We start from the raw sequence: 27,284 nt of genomic DNA on the forward strand, positions 1-27,284 counted from the left end.
GGTTCAGAAAAATATTAATGTAATTAAGATTTTAAGGCTGCTACCCTCGGTCTGAGGAATTCCAATTGTTAAGAGCAAAAGTATTTGGCAGAGGAACAGAGGTGTCAGAGCATCTATTCATAATTCTATTGTGTGCAACAAAACAACCAACCTCCATCTCCAAATAGATCAGTGATGCCCTTTGTCTTTCCCCTCTACCAATTTCCAATTAAAGAATTGCATTTAGGGTTTGCTGATACTCCACACAACAGCTGCTGGTAAATTTCTGGCTGACTGTACAGAGCAGCTTCTTGGAAGGCCAATGTGCTGTACAAGCATGGCAGAAATGGAACAGGCAGCCAGGATTAAATCACAGTAAAGGGGGAGGGGAGAGGAATGCCTGCATTACAGCCTTGTGAGGAATTACTGGTCACATTAGCTCTCCAAATCTACCCCTGCCCTAATTAAGCTGCATTTTCACTGTAAAGCAGGCAAACTGCCACCCATGGTGAAGTGAATCCAGCTTTCCAGCAACTGCCAGGAGGAGCTCAAAAGCATGTTCATGTTTAAAACAGAAGCCTTCAAGAATAAGGGGGATTGAGAAGCTATGTTTGAATAGGGCTTGAGCTAACATTAAAATACAACTCTTAAGACAGCAACATTTAAGGTGCTTTGAGGTTTTTGTTAGGTGTGGAGTTGGTTGTTGAGCCTGATTTTATATTGATGTCAAGTACAACCATTTCCTTTTGAAGTCACTACAATCTGTACAGACCATCCTGGATTTTTTTCCTGCTTCTCTGTTTGAGGGCAGGCCAAGGGGTCTGAGTTTAGCACAAGACATTTGCGGTCCAGGGCAAACACAAGTAATGTAGGGGCCTGATTCAGAGCAGTACAGCCAGACTCCTTAAATCAGTTTGTGGTGTGTGTACACTGGAGCAACGATGAACCTGTGCTAAGACATTTGGTCCAACAGCAGAATATATTTTCAGTTTTCTAGCGAGGATTTGCTAGCCAACTACAAAGACCATATTAGCTCTTATGGAATTAGAAGCTCAGGCCATATGCCAATAAACAAATCCAGTGGAAGCTGAAGCACGAGCAGCCACCTCACTGCCATCCAAGGCAGAGTTTCTGGAGCAGTACTACAAGGTCTTCGAGGAATCAAAAAAACAGCTCATCCTACACAGCACCTTTCAGGCATAGTGCACAAGCTCTGGTAACTGCTTAACTCCTCCTCCCTTCCCCCTTATAATTACTCAAATGACAGGGATTCAACTACACAGGAACCCACTGAGCAGTTCAATAGCAACTCTTCCAGATCAGACTCAGGAACAATGGAAGAATTGCCTCCTGTGCCAGTCCCTATGCAACAGCAGAACAAGTTTTAGGGGCTAAACACTGAGAAAACCTTGCTCATTTGGATCTTAAACCAAATATCAAACACATCCTTTTCCAAAACTTCTCTTGTCCTTGCATTGTTAGTAAGAGTAACGTGGCAAACTGCTAATAGAGAGACACAGTAACCACAAAGAAATTATGGTGCAGAATATCCCACTTCTTGGAAGAAAAAAAAAAAAAAGTCTATGTCAACTGTTTGACTGTAGATGTTGGTTTGCAGGCTAGGAGACATTCTGATCACCACTCCTAAAAAGAAATCAACTTTTTTTTTCCTTTTCAGAAGATGTTTCACCAACATTTCATTTTTGTAAGGCAATTTTTTTTTCAGCAATTGAGCAATAGGCCACAGTATGAGAAGCAGCAAAAGCATTTTATTTGCTGTATAATTAGTGTCATTAGAAATATGATTGGTAAAAAAAACACGCGAGTCCACACAGAAAGGAAAGCTTAATAAAATCCAAAGACAACTGGAAAGGTGGTGGTGGTGGTGGTAGAGACTTAGCAGAGAAAATTTTTTAAGTCTTCCAAGGTTCTGGACAGCAACAACTCTTTGGCCATCAGAGATGGTAACAAATCTTCCTACTACTTTGCATCAGAGTGTCCTCCTCCACCCTTGTTGGACTGCTAGCTTCAAATCACTTAAACCTATTGTGGAGTGTGAGAAGGGAACTAAACACAACATCAGGATCTCTTCGCATGAGGTAATGCTTTCATGCAACTGTTCTGCACATGCAAAGGTATAAAACTCACCGAGCAAACACCATCTTCTCAAAAATCACTTCAAGTCATAACAACACTTCACTTTGTTTAATTCCTGTATTTCCCAAAAGGTGGTAAAAGTACTGCATTTTTTAACAATAACATGCGTCTCCTTCAAACAGAAAATATCTTTAATCTTTAAAACAGAATGATTTCTTTTCTCTGACACTGAAATGACGACAGCCTTAATTCATGGAAGTAACAATTGTGTTTCTGAAGCAACAAGTTGCCACAATGATTATTTGTAAACATTATACCCACAACAGTAAGTACATTAAAATCCCACACTTCCACCTTAAAATAAACCACAAAGATTTGACATGAAATACATAAAAAGTTTATTATGTATGTACCCCATCTTCTTATCTGGAGGAGAAAATCTGAGGCAACAGTTTGGTGCAGTATAGAGAAGCAAAGCAATATACAGTAGCTGCACACAGCTTGATTGGTTTCAGACCACAACTAAATACTCTTACTACGACTGTTAGTACAGAAATGTTCTGTAATTAGAAAAAATGAGAAGTATTACTCTCATGCTGTACAGTCTTACGTTTCTTGGTTAGAAAAGAACAACTGATTGCGTTTGAATCTTTCGCGCCTGAACCTTGCACACCAACTTGTTTGGCTGTTGCCTCTGGAATGTTCAGCACAAAGGTTAAGCTCCAGACATAATTTAAGTGCTTTTCATGTGCAAACTGTTATTCGCTAAAGCTTTCAAAGTACATTTAATTACAGATATGAACACCCTGTAAAGATATGAGGATATGACAGCAGACCCAGAGGCCAATACAGATTTTTTAAAAGAAATGCTATGTTCCACTGCAGTAGTTCTAGTCCCTGATTAGGTCCTTCCAAAGAGGGGGCTTATTTCAATTGTAGGAGATAGACCACTCTTTAACAGAAGCATCGTGGGATGTTGTTACCAGAGTATGTTCATCCAGCCACGCCAAGCCGCTGACATGATGTAGTCTGTGAGCATCTGTATCACAGTGCAAAGTAACAGAAAAGAGTTAGGAAGGCTGGCTTGACAAGGTAACTTCAGCACATTGCAAATATTATTTTTAGCTGGATTTAAAAGTAACTACAAAAATAACAGAAGAACTCCAGCTAGTGTGGCTAGATAGAGATTAACAAAGGCTAAATTACATTTGGAACATTCAAAGCCTGCTTACCGTTAGTCTACAAAACGGTGCTGGAATCTCAAGAACTACTAACAACTGTCCAAAGTAGCATGTTGAAGTAAACATACCTGGTATCTTGACTCTGGTCTCTGGATCACTCACAGTCCAAACATACACCATCATGTCCATGCCTCCAGAAGCAAAGTGTTCATTGTCTGGTGACCACGCAATGCAAACAACTTTTGCATGGTGTCCATAAAAGACATTATGCTCCTATTTGAAAATCAGAGAGACAAGGGTTATTCCAATAGTTAAATCTGCTTCAGGAAATCACTAGCTTTCAATGTGTAGCATCACAACAAGCTACTGCAAGACTCCAGACAATGTACATCTCAGATGCAGATGGATGCACTAAGTAAACCAAGTGGTGACTTCGTTTTATGTGATTTATTTAAATACTTAGTAGGCAAATAAAATACCAACCCCCTTTGTTAAAAAAACAAACCACTAAGACATTTTTCTACGAAAGCATGATATGTTAAGGGCAAATGCAATTTAGAGACTTCTAAAGTAATCCCATAGATGTTTCACAAGGAAAAATTATTTCAATTTTTACTTGGAAAATGAAATGGTTTTTGTGAAATGCCATCCTGGGTTTTTACTTCAGTGTTGTTTTAGTCAAAGTTTAAGGAGTTTACACGCTGATATGCATTGACTGTTGGGCTGAAAAGTGGAAATTGCCCATTTTTTGGTTTTTAGTTAAAAGACAGTAGATTGGCAGATAAAGCAAGATTCCCTGTCCTAGCATGTCCGTTTCACATCTTAGTCCTTACCATGGAACTGTGTGCCTGAGCTAGCAGAATTTCATTGCCAAATCTGCTTAATTTATGTAATTGAATTTGATTGTATTGCATGATTCTTATCAAACTGAACCTACATTCTTGTCCATTTTACAAAAATGCACACAAATTCTTTAACAGATATTTTGTTATTTCCTTTAAAAATCCCAAACTAACCAACTATAGTTCGGCAGATCCAAAGGTACTTTTTGTATTTAACTATGGCTAGCCTGTGGAAATCCAGCTCCTTCCCTATCTTAACTATACATTCGTTATTAGATGGATTTCAGTGCTTTCCCAGCAGCCAACCCATGCTGCACATTTCCTCAACTATTCTTACATCTGGAGGGTTCACATAGGCTGCTCTAAATACCACTACTAGCCCAAAATGGCAGGTAAACAGACAGTCACAGAAACATCAAATTTCCATCAATGATTTACAATTAAGCAGCTACAACAGACTTAGACATGGGCTGTCAGTCTATTTGTTTTTAAACAAAGACAACTCTCCACAACAGTTCTTACCGCGTAGCCATCAGCAACACTAAAGACAGTGACAACTTTGTTTGCATCACAGACTGCAAGAAAGGCACCATCGTGAGAATATGCCAGGTCAGTAACAGGACCTTTCGCTTCCAAAGTCTTATCATCACTTTTTAAAGAGGTTCCTTGGATTGAATACAAATGGACATTCCCATCCTGCAAATCAACAGCAAAGAAGGAGAAAAGGTAGAAGAATTATTTTACAATAGAAAGAGGAGTTCCTGAAATTTTTTGCATTAATTCTGTCTGGAAGTGCTTATTTTAAGAAAAGGTTTAGATAACCTGTCATTTATGCTGGTTACAATCCGAAGTGCAGAAATTAACCCATTTTCTATAATTTGCCAACTTCAAGAACACACTGGATAAAAACAATTTGGCAATTTCAAAACAGCAAATAAAGGAAAGAAGACTTAATTCATGAAAAAGTGAAATAGACTTTAGGTGACAATTAGGCAGATTAAGTCACAATTGTGGCAGAACCTAGGGTATGAAAGCCCAGGAACACCAAATACACACATATAAACAATACTGATGTTGTTACAAATTGTCACCTACCATTTCTCAACACAACACACCTACTATTATTAAATGCTTCTGTTACTGGCTCCAGTGTTTAAAGTAGTACAGATTTAGGAAATGCAACCTTACCGCTCCTCCCACTGCTGCTGTACTTCCTGTGGGGTGAATGGCTACAGCTTCTGGCTCATAGCCCAGGTCATCAATTGCAAAGCATTTTTTCTTATCTTTCATCAAGACAATCTGCAAGCAGAAAACCAGAAACTAAGACCCCTTTTCAAAGTACCTAATATAAAACTATTACTTTAGTAATAGTAAGTGACACAAATTCCCTCTAGTTACTCAGATATTTATTGTAGTCTCATCTTAAGGGAACAGTTTCGTTCTTAAAAAAAACTGGAGAAATGCCTACACGTGGTGACTAACTAATCTGCTGTACTGCAGTACTTGTGTGTTCTAAACTACACACAAGTGTAATTTAGTGTAGGGCATTCTCCACTGCCTTCAGCTTTGCTTCACTTAGTTTGAATGTGAAATAAGCATGGACAAACCAGTATTTTTAGCAATGCTTACTCCCTTCCTTGTTCATTGTTAAAGGGAGGGAGGCAGGACCAAATTAGTAGCAAGTTAATGCTGCAGTCTTAAACCTTAAAGGCTATTTCCTATCCAGTTCTATGATATGGTATTAACTCACATGAAAACAGGTTTGGATAACACCATCAAATGTTACAAACACAAAACCAGGACCCATGCAGAAAGCATAAATTATTAGAAGTTAATGTTTTGATACAAGAGAGCCTCAGTGCAATATCTCAGTTTACTGTGATCTGCATACTAGTGGCACATGAGCTAAAGCTGCTTATGCTGTACAACAACACTAGTTAATTGGATTAATTGCAAAAAAATAAAATGCAGGATAAAAACATCCTTTTGCCAAAACTGTGCCACTGAACAGATCTGGCATGAGTGTGATTCTGAGGTTTAACCTTCCAGCACAAAGCTGTATTGATAACAATGCATCCACACTTTCTGAAATTTAAATATGAAATAGGTCAGGATGCAGAGACAAAGGTTATCAAGTATCCTGCTGAATTATGTTCCCTATAGGTCCTATTAGGAACTTCTGCAGATGTGCAAGGTAATCTCACATGAAATATTTAAGTGTAAGCATACACGGCATTATTTACACAGCAATAGCTCATAATCCAAATGTTAATACTCACTTGTCCAATGCATAAAACTACAGTATAGCCACCAGGACCCACAGCTAAACATTTTGGTTGAACATCCATTTTCACAGCATCCTGGCCACTGGATAAGGATGTGCCAAGGTGAAGAAGCAGAAAAGACAGAGCAGGAAGAAATTATTCCATGTCTACCATTATTTTAAATTGCCCATTCAAATAATCATCCACTAATCATCAAGAACATGCGTAACTTAATTTTCATATCTACTAATCAGCAAAGTTTCCTATTGCTTTGTGTTTGAAACTTTACTATCTTGATCAGGTAGTACACCTTTGAAATGAAAGTCAATGTTACTATACTACAGTTTAATTTTTAAACTAACTAAATTATCTTAACAGGATTCTTTATATTCTGGTTTCCATGAAGAAACAGTGTCCCACTCCTCCTAAACACATTTATCTCCACTACCCCAAAGCAAATACCCTTCCAAAGCCCTTACGTCACCCAATACAAGACAAGTCTCCATTTAACCCATGGAAGGGATAAAACAAATTGAAAAGCCTAGGATGCATTTCTCATTGTCAGAAAAAAGCACAAGGTTGGTACAGTAATCATTTCTACGAGTTTCCATGGTAACATAAAACCTAAATAAACTCCAGCATTTCTATTTACCATATAAAATCAACAGCACTCTTGCTGGAAAACAATTCTAGTGCAATAAAAGGCCAGACTTTAACTAACCTGTAATCTCTCTTGCTAAGGTTGGTGTAGCGCACAGTGTCATCCATACTGCAGGTGACCAGCTGGTCCATTTCATCCACTGCCATTCTAGAAACCTGATTTGTGTGGCCTTTCCCAGAAAAGCCATCATTCTCTCCAGTTTCAGAATCCCAATAATGTGCATAATGGAATTAAGGAACATTTGAAGATACTGGTGCAGTCAGATTCCACACCATAAGAAGTTACATAACTGAGAGAACAGCTAAGGTTAGAAGGGACCTCTTGAGATTTAGCCCAGCCTGCTGCTCTAATTGGTATCAGCTACAATAGGCTGCAGGACTCTGTAAGGTTTTAGGATCTCCAAGGATGGAGACTCTATAAGCTCCAAGGGCAACCTTATAATATTTATTAAGTGAAACTCTGATGTTCTGTAGCAAGCTAAATGACCTGCCACAGATGGCAGCAAATACTGGAGTAATTAGCATTAGTTCTGACTAGAAAATACTTTTTAAAGAATTTAGATAGAAGCCCTTGTAACACTGGCTTTCCCTCATGTTATATGGTAACATCATGTGAACTAGTCACACTGTATTACAAGTCTGAAAAGAAACAGGATGTATATTTATAGGAGCTTATCCCAACATGACACCATTTTAAAGGCAGGAAAAAGGACTGTAGCTTTAACTATAAGCTTCAGAATGCTGGAAATATAATTTTCTGCATATTTTGTCATAAGTGGAAAATATGTATTGCTGTTTCTTGATGTTCAAGAGGCTAATTTATATATTTACTTGCTTCTCCATACTATCAAGCTACCTATCATGAAGAAGCAACAACTGAAAATTAAGAGCTGGCTTATATTTAGCAGGAAAGCATGAAGGCAGGTATTAAAATGGGTATTAGGGGAAAGCAAAATAAACTTTAGACAAAGTATTCACTTGCATCCAATAAACTTTGTCTTTGGCAGAGCTTTTTTTTTTTCACCTCTCCTAATGAGCTCTCTCAGACTAAGACTAGAAAAAAGTACCAGTACCATTCAAAGGATATTAATATGACCATCATTACTTCCAGAGTAAATATAGGACTTTCCACCATTTTTGTGCACCGTAAGACACTGAATTGATTTACTATGACCCTGTGAATGGAACATAAATTATTACTGATGAGCAATTTTTAACACATACATACACCTATTCGAGAAGAATGACAGGTTATTCAGAAAACAACATGCTATTGACAAGCATAAAAAGTCACCCAGTATAAAAACCACTATTCCAGAGTCATTTAACTGTTCTAGCACTGCTATTGCTACGTCCTTGATGAGAAACAGTAAGCACCATGGATGTCCTTATTAGCCTGATGAGCCAAAATACTTTCATAGCCTTTTCATCACTGCTTTTCAGGCACTTTATGATTCAGGGAAGAGGACTAAATATGGTCATGTACCCACACCAACTTCCAGAATTATAGCAGTGATGGCAAAAATCTGGGACATTGTTTCTAGTTCATGTAAAAATGTAAGTTCCCATGAGAGAGAGTCTAGTGTCAGTGAACTCTTTAAATCCTAAAATTAAAGTTCAATTGCATGGTAACCCTAATCACCTTGTCCACAATACACTAGTTCTGGGAGAATAAGACATCTCTGGTAGTTTTCTATCTATGCTGCATTTCTTTTCTCATCTCAAGAATGCTTAAAATCTGCAACAAAAGGTGAGTCGATAACATTAATTAAAATGAAATAATCAGTCTGGGTATGTGCATAAAGCACAGAGCCACCCATGTAAAGAGCAACTTCTTGATTCAAGAAACAGTCACATACAGATCATTTGGCAATGCTAATTAAACAAAGCTACTTTTCAATAGCTACTTTACATAGCTTACAATTCCATCTTTACAACTTCAATCACTGAGTCATTTATTGCAGAAACTCATGCAGTAAAAGAGAACTTTAACCTACCTTTATGACACGTAAAGGCTTATTTGGATTGTTCTTGTCCAAATAATTGATATAGCCAGACAGGGAGATAGTCAGTAAATGGTCTTTCTGCCACAAGCAACCCAGCTGCTGATCCAACACGTTTGATCCCATGTTAAAAGTATTTACAATAGAATTAGCACCAACATCCCAGATTTTAGCAGTTTTATCTCCAGAAGCAGAAAGCAACTGACTGCTGTCAGGGCTCCAACTAATCTGTAAAAACAAATGTCACCACAAGACAGTAAATGCATTTCTTAATCCAAGACTTTGCAGTTCATTAACTGGGTAATGAAACACTATGCATCATCTGCACCAATGAAGTGATACTTACAGCATAAATACCTCCATCATGTGCTTTGCCTCCACCAAGAGCACACACTTTCTCTCCAGTCTTCCCATCATAGACGAAAATCTTAAAAGAGCACGAAGACATACAACTTAAAGGGAAAAGCAGTAATAGATAAAACCCCAAGACAGTATCTGATATTTTGATACACTAGAGTCCTTCTTAAGGAGAGGCAAAAGCTACGCTGCACTGAATAATTAAGACTAAATAATTGAGATGAAAATTGTAAATAATCACAGCAAGTCCCCTATACTTTGGATCCAGACATTTGAAATTCTGGAAAATGTTACAGTTTTGACTCCTACTGTGATGGCAGCTGCTTAGCACTTCTGTCATGGGAGTCCATCCTCTGAGAAGGACAAGCTACCTATGGTGTAAGAGTCATTGTCAACCGGCCCTTATCAGTAGGGAGTACACATGGAGCTAGGCTGCTATCTATGAATTCACCATTTCAGCTAGACCTCTCAGGATCATAACATACCTATTCCAAAAGTCCAACATATTCCTGCCAAAATAACTTGTAAGAGGATGCTAGGGAGATGGATTGGGAAAAAAAACCCAAGTAAGAATAGTCTGGTTATTACCATTTATCAGTTATTACAGATTTACAGGAGGATAGTTAAAAGTTTCAACTTGTGGCATAAAAAAGAAGCAACATGGGTTTTACAATACTAATCTTATTTCCAAAATGCACAAGAAAATCTTCTCATGCTAAAATCAGTTCTAATGGAGTTCCTTGTGTTTTACCTGCCCATCTGCACTAGCTGTAGCAAATCTGTTCCCATCAGGAGAAAATCTCACACAGTTCACAAACCGTGTATGGTCCTGTAGAAAAAAAGTAAGAATCAGCAAACAAAAAAAAGAGACCATTTTTAAATAGAAGACAATCTACTAACAATGAAGTTCTCTTACATGTGAAGCATAAATTAGCTGTGTAGGAAATGTTTGCTGTAGAGAATTGCCATGAGGCAAGTTTAGGCTCTATCTGAAGAGAATCATAGGGCCAAGAACAGTCCAGGAAAGACTGTGACATCACCACTGCTGTAGTTAACAGAACTCAGTGCATACCAGAAGAATGATTACCCAGTTTCAGGGATAAACAGTGAAAAAAGTCAGATGCAGCCTACAAACATGAGATTCTTCCCCAGTGGTGACTGATTTCTTCTGCAACATTCCTCAGATTTCAACTCTCGCTTCATTGCACAGTGATTTTATACACACAAAAGTATTATATCCTTCTTATTGCAAAAGAAAAAAAAGCACAGGCATGAGGAATAAGTTACTATTTTACTAAAATTCCATTCCTGGAAGATTGCATTAGTGGTAGTTCTGTGAAGTAATAAGGCAAGACTGATGTACGCTCCCCAAATAGACTATTTACAAGTAGGAGACTATTCAAACCACGCAAACTAAAAAACACATGTTAAATAGGGAAGCACCACAATGAGGCCAAAGCTCCCATGCAGAGAGATTTGGGAGACTATTTTTAGTAATATGGAAGGCAGGTTCTAACCTACTTTCACCAACTATACCTTTTTTCCCCTGATGATACTGCAGGCTAATTTAAACCATATAACAGCCCATACCAGAATCCCATATATCAAACCAAATATCACTTTAAAAGGAAGACTGCATCACATACCAGTCTAAGCAGCACTGGTAAGCAATTTGGACTTCAGAGTTCTAAAAGAACCAGCTTAGCAAAATGCAAGTATCAGCTTAAGTTCAGAAATATATTAGGCAACTACATCATTTCATTGGATCGTAGAGCTCAAAACAATTCCTTTTCTAGAACTGGAATGGAATCCTTACTAAAGTCAGCATATGAAGACTACTCAAGGCTCATGTGTAAGAAAATAAAAGGCCTACTACACCGTTTTTAAAACTAAAATACAAACTAAACATTTTCAATCGACTACTGCAATAACATCCAACATCTTTACAACAGTTTTTTTTTTTGCAGCAAGAGGTCTCCTGACATCCAAACAGCTGCAGAAGCTTGTGGCTTTTTATTTTCCTTGGCCTTAAGCAACAATGAATACCTTCACTGCAATAGTTCCAGCCTTTGTTTCATGTAAGAGATTGTAACAAATAGAATAAGAAACAAAGTTAAAAGGAACATGGAAACACAAAACTGACCACAGAAGTTACATATCCATTCCATGAATTGGAAATCAAGTTATGCTTTCAAACATCTACATTCACCCTTTTTAAGTGGCCCTGGGATTTCAGATTTGAGCACTCTATCAGATTGGAAAATTACATTCAAATCACCACATTTCTTGAATCCTGCACCTTGGAAAGCTTCAAGAAATTCTACACATTTGCACTGGGAAACAGAGCTCTGAAAGCATCAACAGAGCCAACGAAACAGCCTACTTCACCTCTTCCATAGTTTAGTGACAATGAAAATAGAATATTGGAAAAACTGTTTCAGGTTCTCTTTTCAACCAACCATTTATTTTGGTTTTCTTGGCCTGAGATGAACTATTTTACGAAGCATGTAATATTTAGTTATACGTGGTTTTAAGAAAGCCACTTGACATCAGTTATGCTTCAAAGTGTGGAACTGAGAACTTCTGTTATAACAGCTAGCTGTGATACTAACTGCAAACTTGGTGGAAACTGCACAGTTTAAGGGAGACACATCTAAACTTCAACTCACACTCAGTGTAAACTTGAACTTGAAAGGCGGTCCCTCGAAGAAGGCAGCGCAGTTGTCATCGCTGCCCGTTGCCAGCCGATATGGTCTCGTTTGCTTCATGTCCACACTGTTGATCACTTTATTATGCCCAGTAATCTCACCAACAGAAGAGCCACTATCCCACAGGAACACTGCTCCAAATCTAGTGAGAAAAGCACACAATAAATACAATTCATAAAAATTACATGTAGATTAACTCCTTGAACATCTGCAAGCTGCAGATTTGAGTGCACTCAAAGAAAAGAAATTAGGTCATCTCATTAATCTCATGCAAGCGCATCATAGTTCCCTGAAGGCTATTTGAGATCTTGCTGGTAAGAGATTCTAATCTTCAATAGGAGACATTTGTTGAAGGGGACAATCAGGTTTTGCATAGAAAGCTTCTAAAATTGGGAGATCCAATGTATATTCCTCACTAAGACTGTTGGTTTATAAAAGAAAGCAGTAAATTATTCCATCTGCCTAGCCACAACACAGACTGCAGAAAGCTGGGATAACAATGACATTGGATCACAGTTATCTCACTATTTAGCCTAGATTGGGTACCATCACTTTTAAAACTCTTCTTCCTTAAACCTTTAAGCTATAATATTTGTAAAAGCCTTTTTGACAGTTCTTGCCTTAAATCACTTAAAAAAAAAAACCCAGTATAATCAATACTGAGGCACTAAAGCACCAGAGCATCGCTATTTGAAAGGCCTTCTTTAGAATCCCATCAACAATATTCTAGATTGAAAGCGCATTCACCTAATAGGAAGCTGGCCATGTTTTTGAAGAAGGAGAGCAAACTCACATTGTATCTACCCACAGGGCAACGAGGCAGAGGGAGCAATGGAGGACAAAGAGTCTCTTTCAAGGACACAGTACATGACAGGGATTAAAGAATGGTGCAGGAGATCAGGGAACAGCACCACATGATATTTTTCAGCCCTTTAGGCATAAGACTACCTGGTCTGGATTCTGCTTTAAAAGTTCTGACAGTCTTTGAACATTAAATGGAGGACTCAAACCTAAATCAGCATTTCATTGAGTCAGGTAAAGGACAACTGCTTGTTGTCCTTTCATTAAACTACCACAATAAAACCTAAAAATACAGACATGTTACCAAAGTAGAAAATTCAGATACTTTTTAACTCTTATTCAATCAATTGAATAAGACTATGAGTCCAATAAGTGAAGGAAGAGGGAATAATATCGTTTTCCCATTCCCACTCTATCAGAATTTGACAAAAAAATCCACCAAACAGCTATCCTTGAAAGTAATACCCACCCACCTCTAAGAAACAAGTCCCATACAATTTTTAAAGTAATCAATTGTAACAGAATTGTATTTTTCAACTAATTTAAAGCTGTCAAAAACTAGAGAAAGAAAATATCATTGCAGAACAGCACAACTTGAAGTCAAGACAGGGAAAAAGCATTGACTTCATTCCATTGAAGAATTAAAAGTTTTCTGCAAGGATGTTAGGATGCAGAGGTTTACAGTAAATTCATGTACTTATGTATAAAAACACACTAACACAAAAGAACTACTCACTTTTCCCTTCCTTCTCCAACCACAGCAATTCTCTTGCTATCTTCAGTCCATGCAAGGTCCTTTATTTTTCCTGCAAATGGCTGATACTCATACTTCAGTAGGTGTTCCTTCTGTGTAGTATCCCAGATTCTCAGCTTTCCAGAGACATCTGCCATAATAAAACAGAATATAACTATTGTTCCAGCATGACTCAGTCACATGACTCATCAATCTGCCAGAGTAGAGATTTTCAGCTACACTGAAGACTTGTACTAGAGACCTACTACCTTACCCCATTACAACTACTACAAATCTCTTTATTTAGGAATGCTGAAGACTATATCCATTTCAATAAATTAGGTTTTTAAGCAGGTATTACGATTCAAGCCACACAGCACCAAATACAACAGACTCAGAAAGCATTTGCAAACACATGAAAAAACTGCACAGTAAGAGAGCAGGAACTTTAATATTATCAGCTGGTATAAGTATCTGTTACACAAAGAAGAAGCCAGCCCAGCCCCCTGCCCAGCAGCCACAACACAGCTCAGTGACCCTTCACTGGGAAGTAAGCCACCCTACACCTACAAGGGATAAGTACAGTGGACAGTGGTTGATGCACTACAATTTGTACCTTCAAAGGAGACCTGTTTTGCATACAAATACCAGGCATATGTAATGTACAAAGATTTCTGCCCACGGAACTCAATTCATGCACATCAGCGTACTTTCCCTGTACAGAAGCATGTACACACTTAATGGTGTGGATGCCTGCACTATCTGGAATACTAGACAGGAATGCAACAGAATATTCAGGAACAGTAATGTCAAAAGCAGCAGACATGGCACAAGCAGTTAACAATTTAAGACTTGAGATAATGAAAGCTCCCTGGGTCACTGTTTCCACTGAGTATTATAAAACCCAAGAGCTATTCAGAGCAATTACTGTGGTGCAGGATTGCCAGGATTGTAACCGGAGGAATTGTTCTATACACAGACAAATTCACACATCTCTAATGAAACCCACACAGCAAAGTCTGTGTGTATTGTACCCTTCGAAAAAGCCACTGTTTCAGAATAAACCACGTGCTAAAATATGCATCTTTCACCTCAGCAGAATGCTTCAATTCTGTTCACCATTTAGTGGTGCATCCTTACAATTCAATTTAAACATACAATCACCCTGCATATCTTTCAGACCTGGTCATAGACTTATCTTCACTTCTGCTAAAAGGACAGATTCAGAACATTTTATTAAGAGAATTTGTTATTGAAGCAGAACTTTAATGTGGACTTCACAATCTAATTATTTTCTCCATCGATAAACAGATAAGACACAGAGTTTTAACTTTGCAGTATATCCCATTATTACATCTGCTATGACTGCAATAAGAGAAATTACCATAAAAGCCAAAAGCATAATGCCAAAGGTCTGTCTCATGAAGCATTAATGCAGGCTGCATGGCTAATGCAGATTTATAGACAGAGAAATGAATCTTACATGTTATACTTAGAAACAGCTTAAACAGCCTGGTCATCTATCTTCAGACCCCATGCTCAGCAGTATCACAAAACTATTTATAAATGACACACAGAAGATGCTTTTTAAGGGAAATACTGCAACCTAAACTCTTTCACTTGGGTAGGACAAAAATTAACCAAATACTTCCCTAGCACAGTATCTATTACTGTTCTTTTACAAAGGACTGGAAATCCAAAAGACTACAAGAAAAAATTAGATAGTTATTCTGAGTATTAAGTGCTGCACAAACCTAGAGCACCAAGTTTGTAGAATACAGAATGCAAACCGGATTTTAAGAGGGTATTCAATTTGACACATGGTCCACACACATGACTGAGCCAAGAAAATCCTGGCTGTGGTCCCTTTCAGACAAGAATGTGAGAAAAAGGGAAAAAAACCCAACTCTTCTATCAGTGTTCTTGAAGGTTCCCCAGTATTCCAAACATACTTAGAAAATATCAGAAAGCTATATTAGAATTTCTGAAACCAAGACGGACAGGACATTTTACACTTAAAAAAATACAGTTCCCTTGAAATTGCTGAAAGTGAAATTTGCATTCTAAGACCTTAGCAGGAATCTGTGCTTCATTTCCAAGAGGCTCATATTCTGAATCTTTTCTTTTCAGAGATATTACTTTAAAAATATATCTATTTGGGCACATTACTTGCTTCCGAAGCACTTTTAATTGACTATGGTAAGCACTAAAAATCTATATTTTAGCTGCAAGTCTTTGAAAGAAATACAAGTTACAGTATTGTATTTATCAATATTCTTCACTGTATACCACTCCTCCTGAAAAAGATATCAATTATTTGATGCAAGCTTCTATTAAAGGTTTGTTCAGTTCTTAGGTAGTCAAAAACTCCTATAATACAGGAAAATCACCCTGGAAAAATTCATGTTACACATCCTCAGACTATTGATTCATATACATTACATGAAAACTGAGACTCTGCCTCTTTCACTGCTAACTTGCCAAGGAAAGCTTTTTTAGATCATGCTAAAAAGTAAAAGTCATAAATGTTGCCAAGTTTGGTCAGGGAGAAGGGAAAAAAACTGAGTACACACTGTTTTAGAATCCCTCTCCTGCCTAGAAAGTATCAAAGTTTATTAACATCACAAACAATAATCCTGTATTTCAGAAATAGCTTTTCACTCTGTTGCATTTACCCAAGTCTTCATCACACTAGGTATTTAGGGTTCATTTCCAGGTTCTTTATTGAAATACCACATTTTAAAAAGACCAAGAATGTCATTAAGCTCACTGAGAAAGAGGTTAGAGGAACAAGGACAGAAATCATTCCTCCTCCAAAGACATGCACCTAAGTCCACCAAAGCACATCCCCTTGACTGTATTTTCCACAAACACACATGAAGTGCTACTGTGGTTTTGCCAGTGACTTTAACAGCTCTGTCCACACACATCTCATGCACATGGATACTTTACCTCCAGATGCTATGTAGAATCCACTAGGAGCATACTTGGCAACTACAACCTGGTGGGCATGCTCAGTGTAGATATCAGCAATTGCAGGATTCTATTTTAAAGGAAAAAACCAAAAGTTACAAAGTTGTACTTCCTCATTTTCAAAGGAATAAAGTCAGAAATTCAACAATAAACTCAAAATTCCTCCCTGCACTCCTTTCTCTCAAACTCTGCCTTCCAGCTTAAATTGAGTAACTGTTTAAAAGTGAGAAGTGCAGTACACATTGCAGAACACTGCTGGTACCACTGAAGCAACACACTACTTTCTAGCAACTGACACAAAATAGGATTTCCTCTTAGGGAAGTTTGAATCGCTGGGACCCTTTCTTCTCCAATTCCTGCCAAACAGTAGAAAAACACTCTCCAAAATAACAGGCCAAGCATCAGGCTCTTTTTTTAGAGCTAGCCCAGGGATAAAGCAGTTAGTCAAGTAGAATACTAAATACGAGCTGTGCTTTGCAAGACACATCTAAAATTCTACTGTAGTCAAGCATGAAACTTAAGCCTGCAGTCAACCACAACACATGGCTGTTAATCATCACCATGTACCCAAAATCACTCACTAACCAATGAGATGTGCTAGGCTTGCTCTTGCTTGATAACTATAACCTGCTTAAAAGCCAGAAGACCTGGTATCAAGAGTTGTACAGGAATCTTGAAAGAAATTCACTGTGACTCCATCATAATTTTATCTTTCCAGTCTAAATTATGTTTTCAGACATAGTATTTCAGATATTTCAGGATGAACAAAATGAACTCTGTGTCTCAGCAAATCAGTAGTGTTATACAACAGAGGCACCAAACAAACCAAAAAAAAAATGACATCAAGGCAAAAAACTGCTTTCATATTAGTTGTATAAAAAAGTCACCCTGCACTCCTCTCAATTACAGTGTATACATGCTACAACAGTAATACACTACTCTTTAGAAATATTTTTCTACCATTTAACAGGCTTGCTCCAGCTCCAGAAACTTGACTCATATGATCAAAACAAAATTCCACTTAAACTGCTATAATTAATACAGATTTATTCAATTGAACCAGAAAACCACCTGATGTTGTGGTATGACTCAGCCATCCAATCAGGAAAAACTAAAACACCCGCTCTGTGTTAGAAAGCAGCCTCCTGCTCACAAGAGTTCTTGCTGCTGCAGTACTGTTACATCTCAGGAGACAGAATTCAGCTTGCTCATGCAAAAATGAACTCTTTTTCATTCCTGCTTTTATGCATTGCTTGAGTGCATTACAGCTCTACTTAAGTCACAACCATCTGCGCTTACAGCATGCACATCCCTCTTCATTCTGTGTCCAACTGGATTTCATCTGAGCAAGACAAGATAATGTTTTCCCTATTCTATATCTGCATCACTACATGGTCAGGGAGCTCAAATCCCACTGCATGTTGTTATTAATGGCATGGTAGGTGCTATTTTACAGCAAGATTCTCCAAGAGCCCAGGAAACTAAGCTGAGAGACTAACTTAAAGGGTTACATGAAAGATAAAGACCCAAATTTAAGATATGGTAGATAAGATTCCAGAAACCAGGCAGTAAGTCAGGGCTGTCAAACTGAACATTATTTATTCAATAGTATTATTTCTGCTTGTAAAGTCAGTTTTCTAACTTGCATGTTTTTTGTATCGGGCCCAACCCTCAAAAAAACACTTCTAAAAAGATATTTAAGGAGAAAATTATAGTGTGAGCTGAGACAAATGTAGTACCTAGATTAAACCAGCAGCAAGATTATGTGGCTTATGTCAAACACTGAAACCAGAGCCACATATGAAAGTGAGCAGTTTCAGTTCCAAGCTTCAAAGTAGTGTTAGACTCATGAAGATAAAATATTAATGAAGTATGAAACCTTAAAAAATATCACTACTCCTTCTCACAGAGCTTTTCCAGCACTGCTCCAGAACTACTTGTTAAAGGAAGTCTCTAGATCATGCTCAGAGATCAAGCATTAACCCTGAATGCTATATTCATCTGATTAGCTAATGCTAGATAGCTTTAGACTTAAGGAGAAAGGTGATCACTGCATTTTGATGACCCGTTTGTTTTTTTTTAATTAGAGCACAACCATTCTACTGGAGAACTGCTCATGGAGGGACTACACACAGACTTCCCCCAGCACATCATTTCGTAGTCAAACTATTAGAGGCTTCTATATGGTGCAAAGAAGGCGCAGCTCTCAACTGAGAGTGGACACACTTGCAAGTCAGGTTACAATCTGCAACATTCTCCAGCACAAAAGCCGTATAACAAGGGTTGGTCAGTTTTTGTGTTACTGCTACAATATATTCTGTAGTCACCTGTCAATTATTAACAGTAGCAAATTCCCCTTGGCAGTTGGGTAAATGTGCCTATCAGCATGAACTGCACCATAAAACCAAGGATTCGTGACTTCCATTCTCACCTTCCCTTGAGGGTTTAAACAGCTTGAATTTGAATTCCCACAATCCCACCTTGCCTGTTCTCAGGTCACCGTGTCCCCTACACCCCCCAGCTCACATTTGGACTGGGCTAATCCTCAGTGAGCTGATTCAGGTAAAGCAAATTGCTTTCTTCCGATTTATCCTCCAAAGCAGGGTCAGGAGAGCATTAATGACAGTACAAGGGAGAAGGTCAGCATTCACGACTTGGTCAGAAACTGTAATGTAAGCAGAGTGGCTCTTCCCTCTTCTCTCATCACACTGTGTGCCATTACAGGGTTTAACTGGGGCTTCTGGTTTCAGAAACTCGAACTTTTCTTGATACCGAGAGCAAAACACGATTACAAAGACATTACAGCGACACACTGAAACCAGAGTGCAAGCTTACTTTTGGTTTTAAGTGGATGAATTTAAAACTGATAGCAATCAAGAAATCTGTAAGGAATTAAGCTATTAGCAACACTTATCTATTATGGCATGACAATGAAGAAATGTCTGAATTTAGTGGGGATGATGAGACAAAACAGGGAAACAGCTCAGTTTACATAGGTGATTTACAGGAGCAGCCATAAACAAATCCATTGTTGTGGAGACCTAGAAATTCCAGAGGTATGTCCTGCCCCTCCCCCTGCAGCCCTTCCTGCTGCAGACCAAATCTGCAATAGGAAAGCAAAACTAGGGGAGAATTTGATTTCTAAAGAACAAGCAATCTCTTTGAAATATTTATGTTTGAAAACCAGTAGCAAGACAGTGGCCTAAACAAGCAACAATTCCTCCATGCTTTTCAAAGGGATGCCATCTTTGAAAAGAAATCATTCAAATAACTCTTTAAACGTTTCTCTAGTTAGCATCACAGAAAAAAACCAAACCCAAACCTCCACACTACTGAAAACATTAACTGGGGCATTCTAACATATAATCGATGAGCAAAATCCCCTGTGAGCAGTGCTGAGAACTTGCACCCAGCTTGTCATGGAGTCCAGCAAGTCCATGTGTTTGGATTCCTGGAGCTGGGGCTGGGCGGGGGGAAGAAGCTGAAGAATAACACGTTTAAAGATACAGGTTTGCAAGTATTTACACGCTTCTCTGACAGCATAAGGGCCCCGAACAGCAAAGAGGGAAGAGTTCATTTCTTAGGCAAACACAACACTCAACTTCATAATAACGATACCTAAGAAGATAAACAGGGCCAACCAGAACATACCAGTCTCTCATCTCTTAAGTCCTATGGGAAGAGGGAAAGAACTGCACATTTTGCAGAGATTTTCTACATGTTTTTACAGTCGCTGCCTATGGTTTTATGCCTGAGTCATGCACTCATTCCCCCGCTGCTGATCACGGATCTGTGACCTCGATTGAAATCGCCAAGACTGAATGAAGCACAGGCTGTTAAAGGAGGGGCAGGGAGACAAAATGAAACTTAGCGAAAGCTCCACACTAGAAAACAAAATAAATCAAGATACATTACATCAATGTTCCTGATGACGACACATTTTCCATTGGTGTAAAGAAAATTGTTGCCCTTAGGATCACCTCCAATAATTTTGGAAACGCCTCGTTCAACCTGTGGAAGGCTGGCGAACACTTTTTCTACGGGAAAATAAAAGGAAAAAGCAGATTAAAAAATTAATTTTTAAAAAATCAAAATAAAAGGAAGGCGCTTAATGCCTCCCCGCCACCGGCACACGCCCTGCCGTGCCGGCAGCCGCCGTCACTTGTTGCTGCCAGCGGGCAGCGAGGCACCGCCGGCTCCGCGCCATCCCGCGGGGCCGCGCCAGGCTCCGCAGCCCGCGGGGCTCCCCGTGCCCGCCACCGCGCCCGCCCGGCGCCTCGCCGCCCGGCGCCCCCGCAGCTTACTGATCTCGTACGGCATCTTCGCCCACGGGTGGCGGCGGCAGCGGCGGCAGGCTCGGGCAGGGAAGGGCGGCGGGCGCGGCCGGGCCGGGCTCTGAGGCTCCGCTGCCGCCGCTCAGCCCCGCTCGGCCCCGCGGCGCGAACCAGGAAGCGCCCGCGCCGCGCGCCGCTCTCCGCTGCCTTTGACCATATATAGTCAACTCTGCTCGCGCCGCGCCGCTCCCCGCCAGCCCGCGCCGCGCGCCCTCCCCCGGAAATGCCGTGGGCTCGGCCGGGCCCGGCGGGGCCGCGCTGGGGCGGCCTCGGAGGCGGCCCCGCCCCGCGGGGAGCTGCGCGCAGGGCGGGCCGGGCCGGGCCGGGGCCAAGGCCGGGGCCGGGCGGGCGCCACTCGGTGGCTCTGACCGGCCTCGGCCGCGCCGCGCGTGCGCGGGGGCCGCTCCCCGCCGCGGAGCTCCCGGGCGGTGCGCGCGCGTGCGCGGCGGCGGGGCCGCTGAGGGCGGGGCTGCGCGCGCCGGCACCGCCCTGTCCCCGGAACGCCCGGCGGGAACGGGGGAACATCCGCGGGGATCACGGGGGGACACCGGCCGGAACGGGGGAGCGTCCGCGGGGATCACGGGGGGACACCGGCCGGAACGGGGGAACATCCGCAGGAATCACGGGGGGACACCGGCCGGAACGGGGGAACGTCCGCGGGGATCACGGGGGGACACCGGCGGGAACGGGGGAACGTCCGCGGGGATCACGGGGGGACACCGGTGGGATCGGGGGAACATCCGCGGGGATCACGGGGGGACACGGGCGGGATCGGGGGAACACGGGCGGGATCGGGGGGACACCGGCGGGAACGGGGGAACGTCCGCGGGGATCGGGGGGACACTGGCGGGAACGGGGGAATATCCGCGAGGATCACGGGAACACCGGCGAGCAGGGGGCACATCCGCCGGGATCAGGGAAACCACCGGCGCGCACGGGGCACATCCGCGGGAGCCCGGCGGCAGGGGCAGGCTCGGGGGCTCCGCGGTCTCCGGAGGGACAGTCCGGGGCGAGCCCTCCGCCCCCGCTGCCGGCACTCTCCCGGCGCCGCTCTTCGCCCCGAACCGTGGCAGCCCCCGCGGCGTCCCTTGGGGCGGCTCAGTGCGGCCTCTGGCGCAGCGGTCGCTGTCGGGATACCGGGAGTGTGCCTTGAGCTATCGCGACAGCAGGGCTTTGGTTTTGGAGGGGAACCATCGTCCTTGTCAGCAGACTGGCTCGCCAAACTCACCTCCTGCGGGAGAGGCTGTGTGGGTCCCCGAGTTCCTCCTCTTACAGAGCTCTTGGGAAGGCAATTCTTGTCCGCAGTCAGTATTTCCTTTAAGATCAGTCTTATCTTCATTGCTTTTATATTTACGATTATAATATCCTATAGTTTTATGCCATTCTAGTCCAGATGCTGCTGAGGTGCTTCACAAACTGCTAATTTGTCACCTGAGTCGTCCCCTGAGGCCAGGTTGGATGACTGTTTAAATTAAGCTGAACCACGTACAGCCATTCATATTTCCTATATAACTTTGGATAAATTGAATTCTTCTATCCCTCCAATATATCTATTAATATTAATCACGTGTACAATCAACTCATTTGTAAGTGAGCGAATCTTTCCTATAGGACAGGACAAAAGCATCAGGATAGCTGGTATGACAGGACTGCCTTGCCCAGCATATGAATACAGAATATAAAAAGAGCAAAGTTTTTGGTGTGCTCTTGGCCCACTGACCTGTAAAACAGGCATGGGGGAGCCCTGTGGGATTCTCCTTTGGGGGCTGGGAGAGCAGGTTGGGGTGGAGAAGCTTTGGGTTCTCAAATGCAGGAAGAATCAGTATTGCAGTGCAGGGGTGTAAAGCCTTTCATGCAGAGAGGGGTAAGCATTTCAAGGTGTAAGGATGCTGAAATTTCTCAAGAGCCTGTCCTGAGTTGGTTTATGCAGCCATTCTACTCAACGGGCAGTAAAGGCTGCACTTAACTACAGTGGGATTGTTGCAAGAGATTTCTGTATTTTTCACTTCTGTGCTAAATGTATTTAGATTTTCCCTTATTTGGTGTTCAAAGAGCTGTATTTTCCTTGAATAATTACCATATGCCAAATAAAAATCAAGTCATCCATATGAAACCAGGCTTGTTTTTTTTCCTTCACCTCCTAGGATCTTTTTAGAAATACATGAATCTTTATGTATTTATTATGTCAATATTTCACGCTAAAGACAAAGCAGTCGACACTGCCCATAAGTTTGGAGTTTTTTGTGCCCCAAAGCTGTATTACATCTTACATACCCAGAATCATGTTTACATTTTTGCAACTACATTAGTTCATTGAAGATACTTTCCCTTCTTGTAAGGGTTGCCTTTGTAGTTTTTAAAGCACTGACCTCTGTTCACATCTTAAGATTTTCAATATAGATTTGATATTTACTTGAAATTATCTAGCTGATGCATTATAAATATCATATTCACTAGGTTCTCATAAATAGCCAAATAATGGCTGTGGCTTGGAAGTAGCAAGTGTGCCTGTAGAAACTCCTGTAAAAAATCCAAAGTCAGTTTCAGAAGTTTTTTTTTTTCCTTTTTTATAGGTGCCTCAGGTATTTAAGAGATGAGAAATCCAAATCTGGATCTTCCCAATAAAACTGGTGGTACTCTTGAAGTACTCTCTTCAGACCATAGAAGGGAATTGAATCAATGAATTGTTACTTTGCCCTTTGTAAATATTTTATTTAGTTTTTAATTACTTGCTTAGCAAGTCTTAGCAGTTTTTTCTTGTTTCCACAGTTGTCCTTGTACTTTAGGTCTTGAGGTTTTTGGAACAGAGATCTTCAGCAAGCTCAAGTTCAAGTGCTCGCCCTCCTGGGGAACCACAGCCAGCTCATACTTGGATGCATATTTATTAGTAATACTTGAAGAACTTTCTGGTCCCACATGTCCTACAGCTCTTCTCTTGAGTGACTGAGTTGGGATGTCTCTGCTGTGCCACTTGGCATTGGTGTACCTGAGGAGATGTAAAAAACCTGCAATTCTTGGCCTGGCACTGGGCATGAATGAAGGCATTTATCTGTTATTTGGAAAACCTGGTTTCTCTGCATCTTTTTCAAGAGTGCTTCATCTTACATCTTCATAGCTGTAATTACATAGTGATGTCCTGGACATCATACAGAGGTTGCTTCAGAGAATGCTCAAATGTTATTGTTTATTTATTATTTACCTAGTGGATAGCAGATACATGCATGGCTTTTGAAACATGTAGTGATTGATTTCTATTCCTGAAGGCTCCGTTCTCCAGGCCTGTAGGTATTGACCATTAGGCAGTGATATCAAAGATGTTCACATATTGAGAGTTGAATACCAATGTTATTCCTAAGGCTCTGGGCCAGAAAAAATGGAAATGTCTGCGATGGATGTGTATGTACTTACAGCTGCATTTCAGAGCAGTAGCTAAGAAAGTGATGAAAAATCAAAGTTTATGCTGTTGCACTGCTCCGCACGTCGAATTTCTAAAATTCTTAGCAACTTTTCATATTTTTTTTAGCTTTTACCTTTCTTCTTTGCTGACTAAGAGGTGACTTGAATACTGATGAAAACACGCCCATTAAATTTGCAACTCAGCAGTATAGCCTGAGGCACGTGTTAACAGCTCCTTAGAAAGTATTTCACAGTCTTTTGGTATTTCCACATCACTTAGCATAGCATTGCATTTATATACAAGTTTTGTCTGATGCCGAGTAGCCATCAGCTTTTCTAAAAGGAATTTAGGTAAAATACTCTTTATGCTGTGGTTTCTTGTTTTTTGTTTGTTTTTTGGTTTTTTAGATTTTTTTTTCTCCAAGGCTGCAGCTTTTGTTTCTCCGTTTTTTGAAGTCTAAATGGTGAAATCTGCCCCCAGATATCAAACAGAAATGGTACAAAGAGTTTGAAATGAGAATTAGATGCTGCTAATGGCATTTAGATGCTGCTATTATGGCATTTGATAATGCACCAATTGTGAATATGAAGGTTATTTAGGAATTAAATATATTTAATAAATATTTATTACTATTTATTTCAAATATCAAGAATATAAACACTCTTTTTTAAAACCTAATGCTTATTTTTAATTCTAACCAGATTTGTGTGGAGTCAATGTCAGGATGCTGATCATCAATTCAATGAAAAAGACAAACTGTGATAAAAATTTTCTGAACCTGGTATACTGAAATACACTGAAAGCTAAAAAATACAATAGCTTGAGTCACTCTCTTTATAAAAATACTATGACAACATGATAATTCAATATACAAAAATGCAAACATACTAAGATTTGGTACAAAATTCTGTTTCCACTGACATTTGTAGGATCAGAATTTGTTCCAGATGGTGAAGATCAAATTCCCTCTCATTTAAAATAATGTAATTCTGGGCTGCTGCAATCCTGCACTCATTTCCCCAGGCTACCCCTTATTCCACGGTCCCTTGCCCAGATATTGGCATTCCTGTGTTCCCGTTCCTAGATCTGAGACCCGAACTGGGCCAAATCAAATGGAAGAGTTGCCAGGGTGGTTTTCAATTAAATGATTATTGGCCTGCTTCACAGGACTGTTAAATGAGTGCAAGAAATTTGCAAAATCAGCAATACAGTTTTAGATCAGCTTCAGCTGTTACAGAGGTAAACCTTGGTTAATTCTCATTTTTACAGGTTCTTAGCTTTGTCAGAGACAAGGGAAAATCTGAGGCAAAGCTTGGATATAAGACAATTGGAATAGTAACCAGACGTGCACTTCACATGCCCCAGCAATAAGGAATGGTTGCAGAAGAAACACCCTCTCTTTGACCTGTGTTTTGGAAAGAGCTGTGGGAGCCCTCAAAAGCCAATACCAAGTAAAGGCTGTTGGCACTTTAGGCTGAGGAGCATCTACGGACCTTTAATTTCTGTGCTCCTCTCCAAGATGTATAATGTTATTCTCAGATGGGCTGAAACACTGCGTTTAACAGATGTCAAAATGCTGTTGTTAGTCCCTCTTCTCCAGAAACTACATCTCTTGTTATGTTTGAATTAATTCATCTTTAGCTGGAACTAGTAATACAAGGATATGATGTTCTTAAAATAAATCCTGCTTTGGCAAAGGTAGTTCTTGTGAGTACCATTGAAAAAAATCGTTTTTCTAGTAACATCAAGGACGAAAGGAAAATTATATGTAGATTTGTGGGGGTGGGGGGAACCCACAAACACAAAGCCCTGTTATGTCAGCCCATTCTGCACTTTTACCAGTAATACAGCATTCTGTTTAGGACATCTTGTCAGGAAACGTATAAGAAATAATCTGAGGCGATGACAAAATAATTAACAAGTGGGGGAAGGAAGCAGTTTTGATCCAGTTAAATTGCAAATACAGCACAGGCTCATAAAAGTGAATTTCACAGGGATAGGCAGTAACAAGTGGTCCAGAGGGAGGTAATTAGATCCTTCTCACCCTCTTAAGGGGGCAGACATTGAAATCAAGAGGCAATTGATTCAGAAGAGATAGAAGAAATGTTGCATAATTAACCGGAATTCTTTGCCTCAGGCTAACTTCCAGTCGAATTCCTTTGCTGAATTCAGTCACTTACAATGATAACACTTAAGATGTTATTACATTAGAATACTCTGTATAATTGCCTTAAGTAAGAAGAAAAGCAATTGTTTTCCTGGTTAAAGACATAAGGTACTCACCACCTGGGAGGACATGCAAACTTCCCCATGAGAAACATTACCTGAACATGGTGTGTCTTTGAGCACAAAGCTTTCACTGCTGTCTGCAGCGTTATCTGGGTTGTGGATTACTCTGTTTTACTCTATTGAAAATGATCCTGCCTGAAACAGGTGTAATGGAGCCTTGGGAAGCCATATATACTTATACCTCCCTATTTCACAAGAGCCTAAACCAAATTAAACGAGGCAATTTGCAATTGCCAAAAGTGTCGACCAGTTAAAGCTTAGGGGGCTTCTAAAAGGATCTTTTCCCTATTTGGGATTACAAAACAACCGTTGTCAGGTAAGGAACACCTACATTTGTCGCAAGGACTGCTGTGCTGTAGAGACTCCGCTGTCAGCAGTGTTCCCACGTCTGCTGCCGTGCACAGAATCCGCACCTGTGTCGCTCCAAACAACAAAAGGAATACAAAGCTTCTAAACCAGGAAAGCTTTTGTTCTTCCCAGAGGCAGATTATAGACTGTCTTTTAGTGAGACACAGCTACAAACAAAACCTATTCTTTTCTAAATGCTTATCGTTGATTTGATCTTTCAAGAAAGGCTGTACTATTTGGTTACAGTGCTGTTATCAACACGAAGAGAAATGTGAGAGTATACTGGAGACAGATAAAAACGAAGTTTCTCATCATACA

At 40.4% G+C, this 27,284-nt stretch overlaps 1 protein-coding gene across 1 annotated transcript; it reads right to left on the reverse strand.

Moving 5' to 3' along the window:
• Positions 1-1,728: 1,728 nt before the first annotated feature.
• On the reverse strand, positions 1,729-21,014 carry WDR1 (WD repeat domain 1). Its single transcript, XM_058024856.1, has 15 exons — positions 20,903-21,014; positions 20,514-20,635; positions 16,578-16,668; positions 13,629-13,776; positions 12,053-12,233; positions 10,135-10,212; positions 9,373-9,453; positions 9,021-9,254; positions 8,109-8,198; positions 7,085-7,239; positions 6,379-6,466; positions 5,288-5,398; positions 4,622-4,795; positions 3,386-3,530; positions 1,729-3,115 (listed from the first exon to the last, which is right to left on the reverse strand). Exons 1-15 carry the CDS (start codon positions 20,916-20,918, stop codon positions 3,006-3,008), a joined length of 1,824 nt encoding a protein of 607 aa, XP_057880839.1. The 5' UTR covers positions 20,919-21,014; the 3' UTR covers positions 1,729-3,005.
• Positions 21,015-27,284: the final 6,270 nt, after the last annotated feature.

Source organism: Melospiza georgiana, chromosome 5, assembly GCF_028018845.1.
Source record: "Melospiza georgiana isolate bMelGeo1 chromosome 5, bMelGeo1.pri, whole genome shotgun sequence".
Classification (NCBI taxonomy): Eukaryota; Metazoa; Chordata; class Aves; order Passeriformes; family Passerellidae; genus Melospiza; species Melospiza georgiana.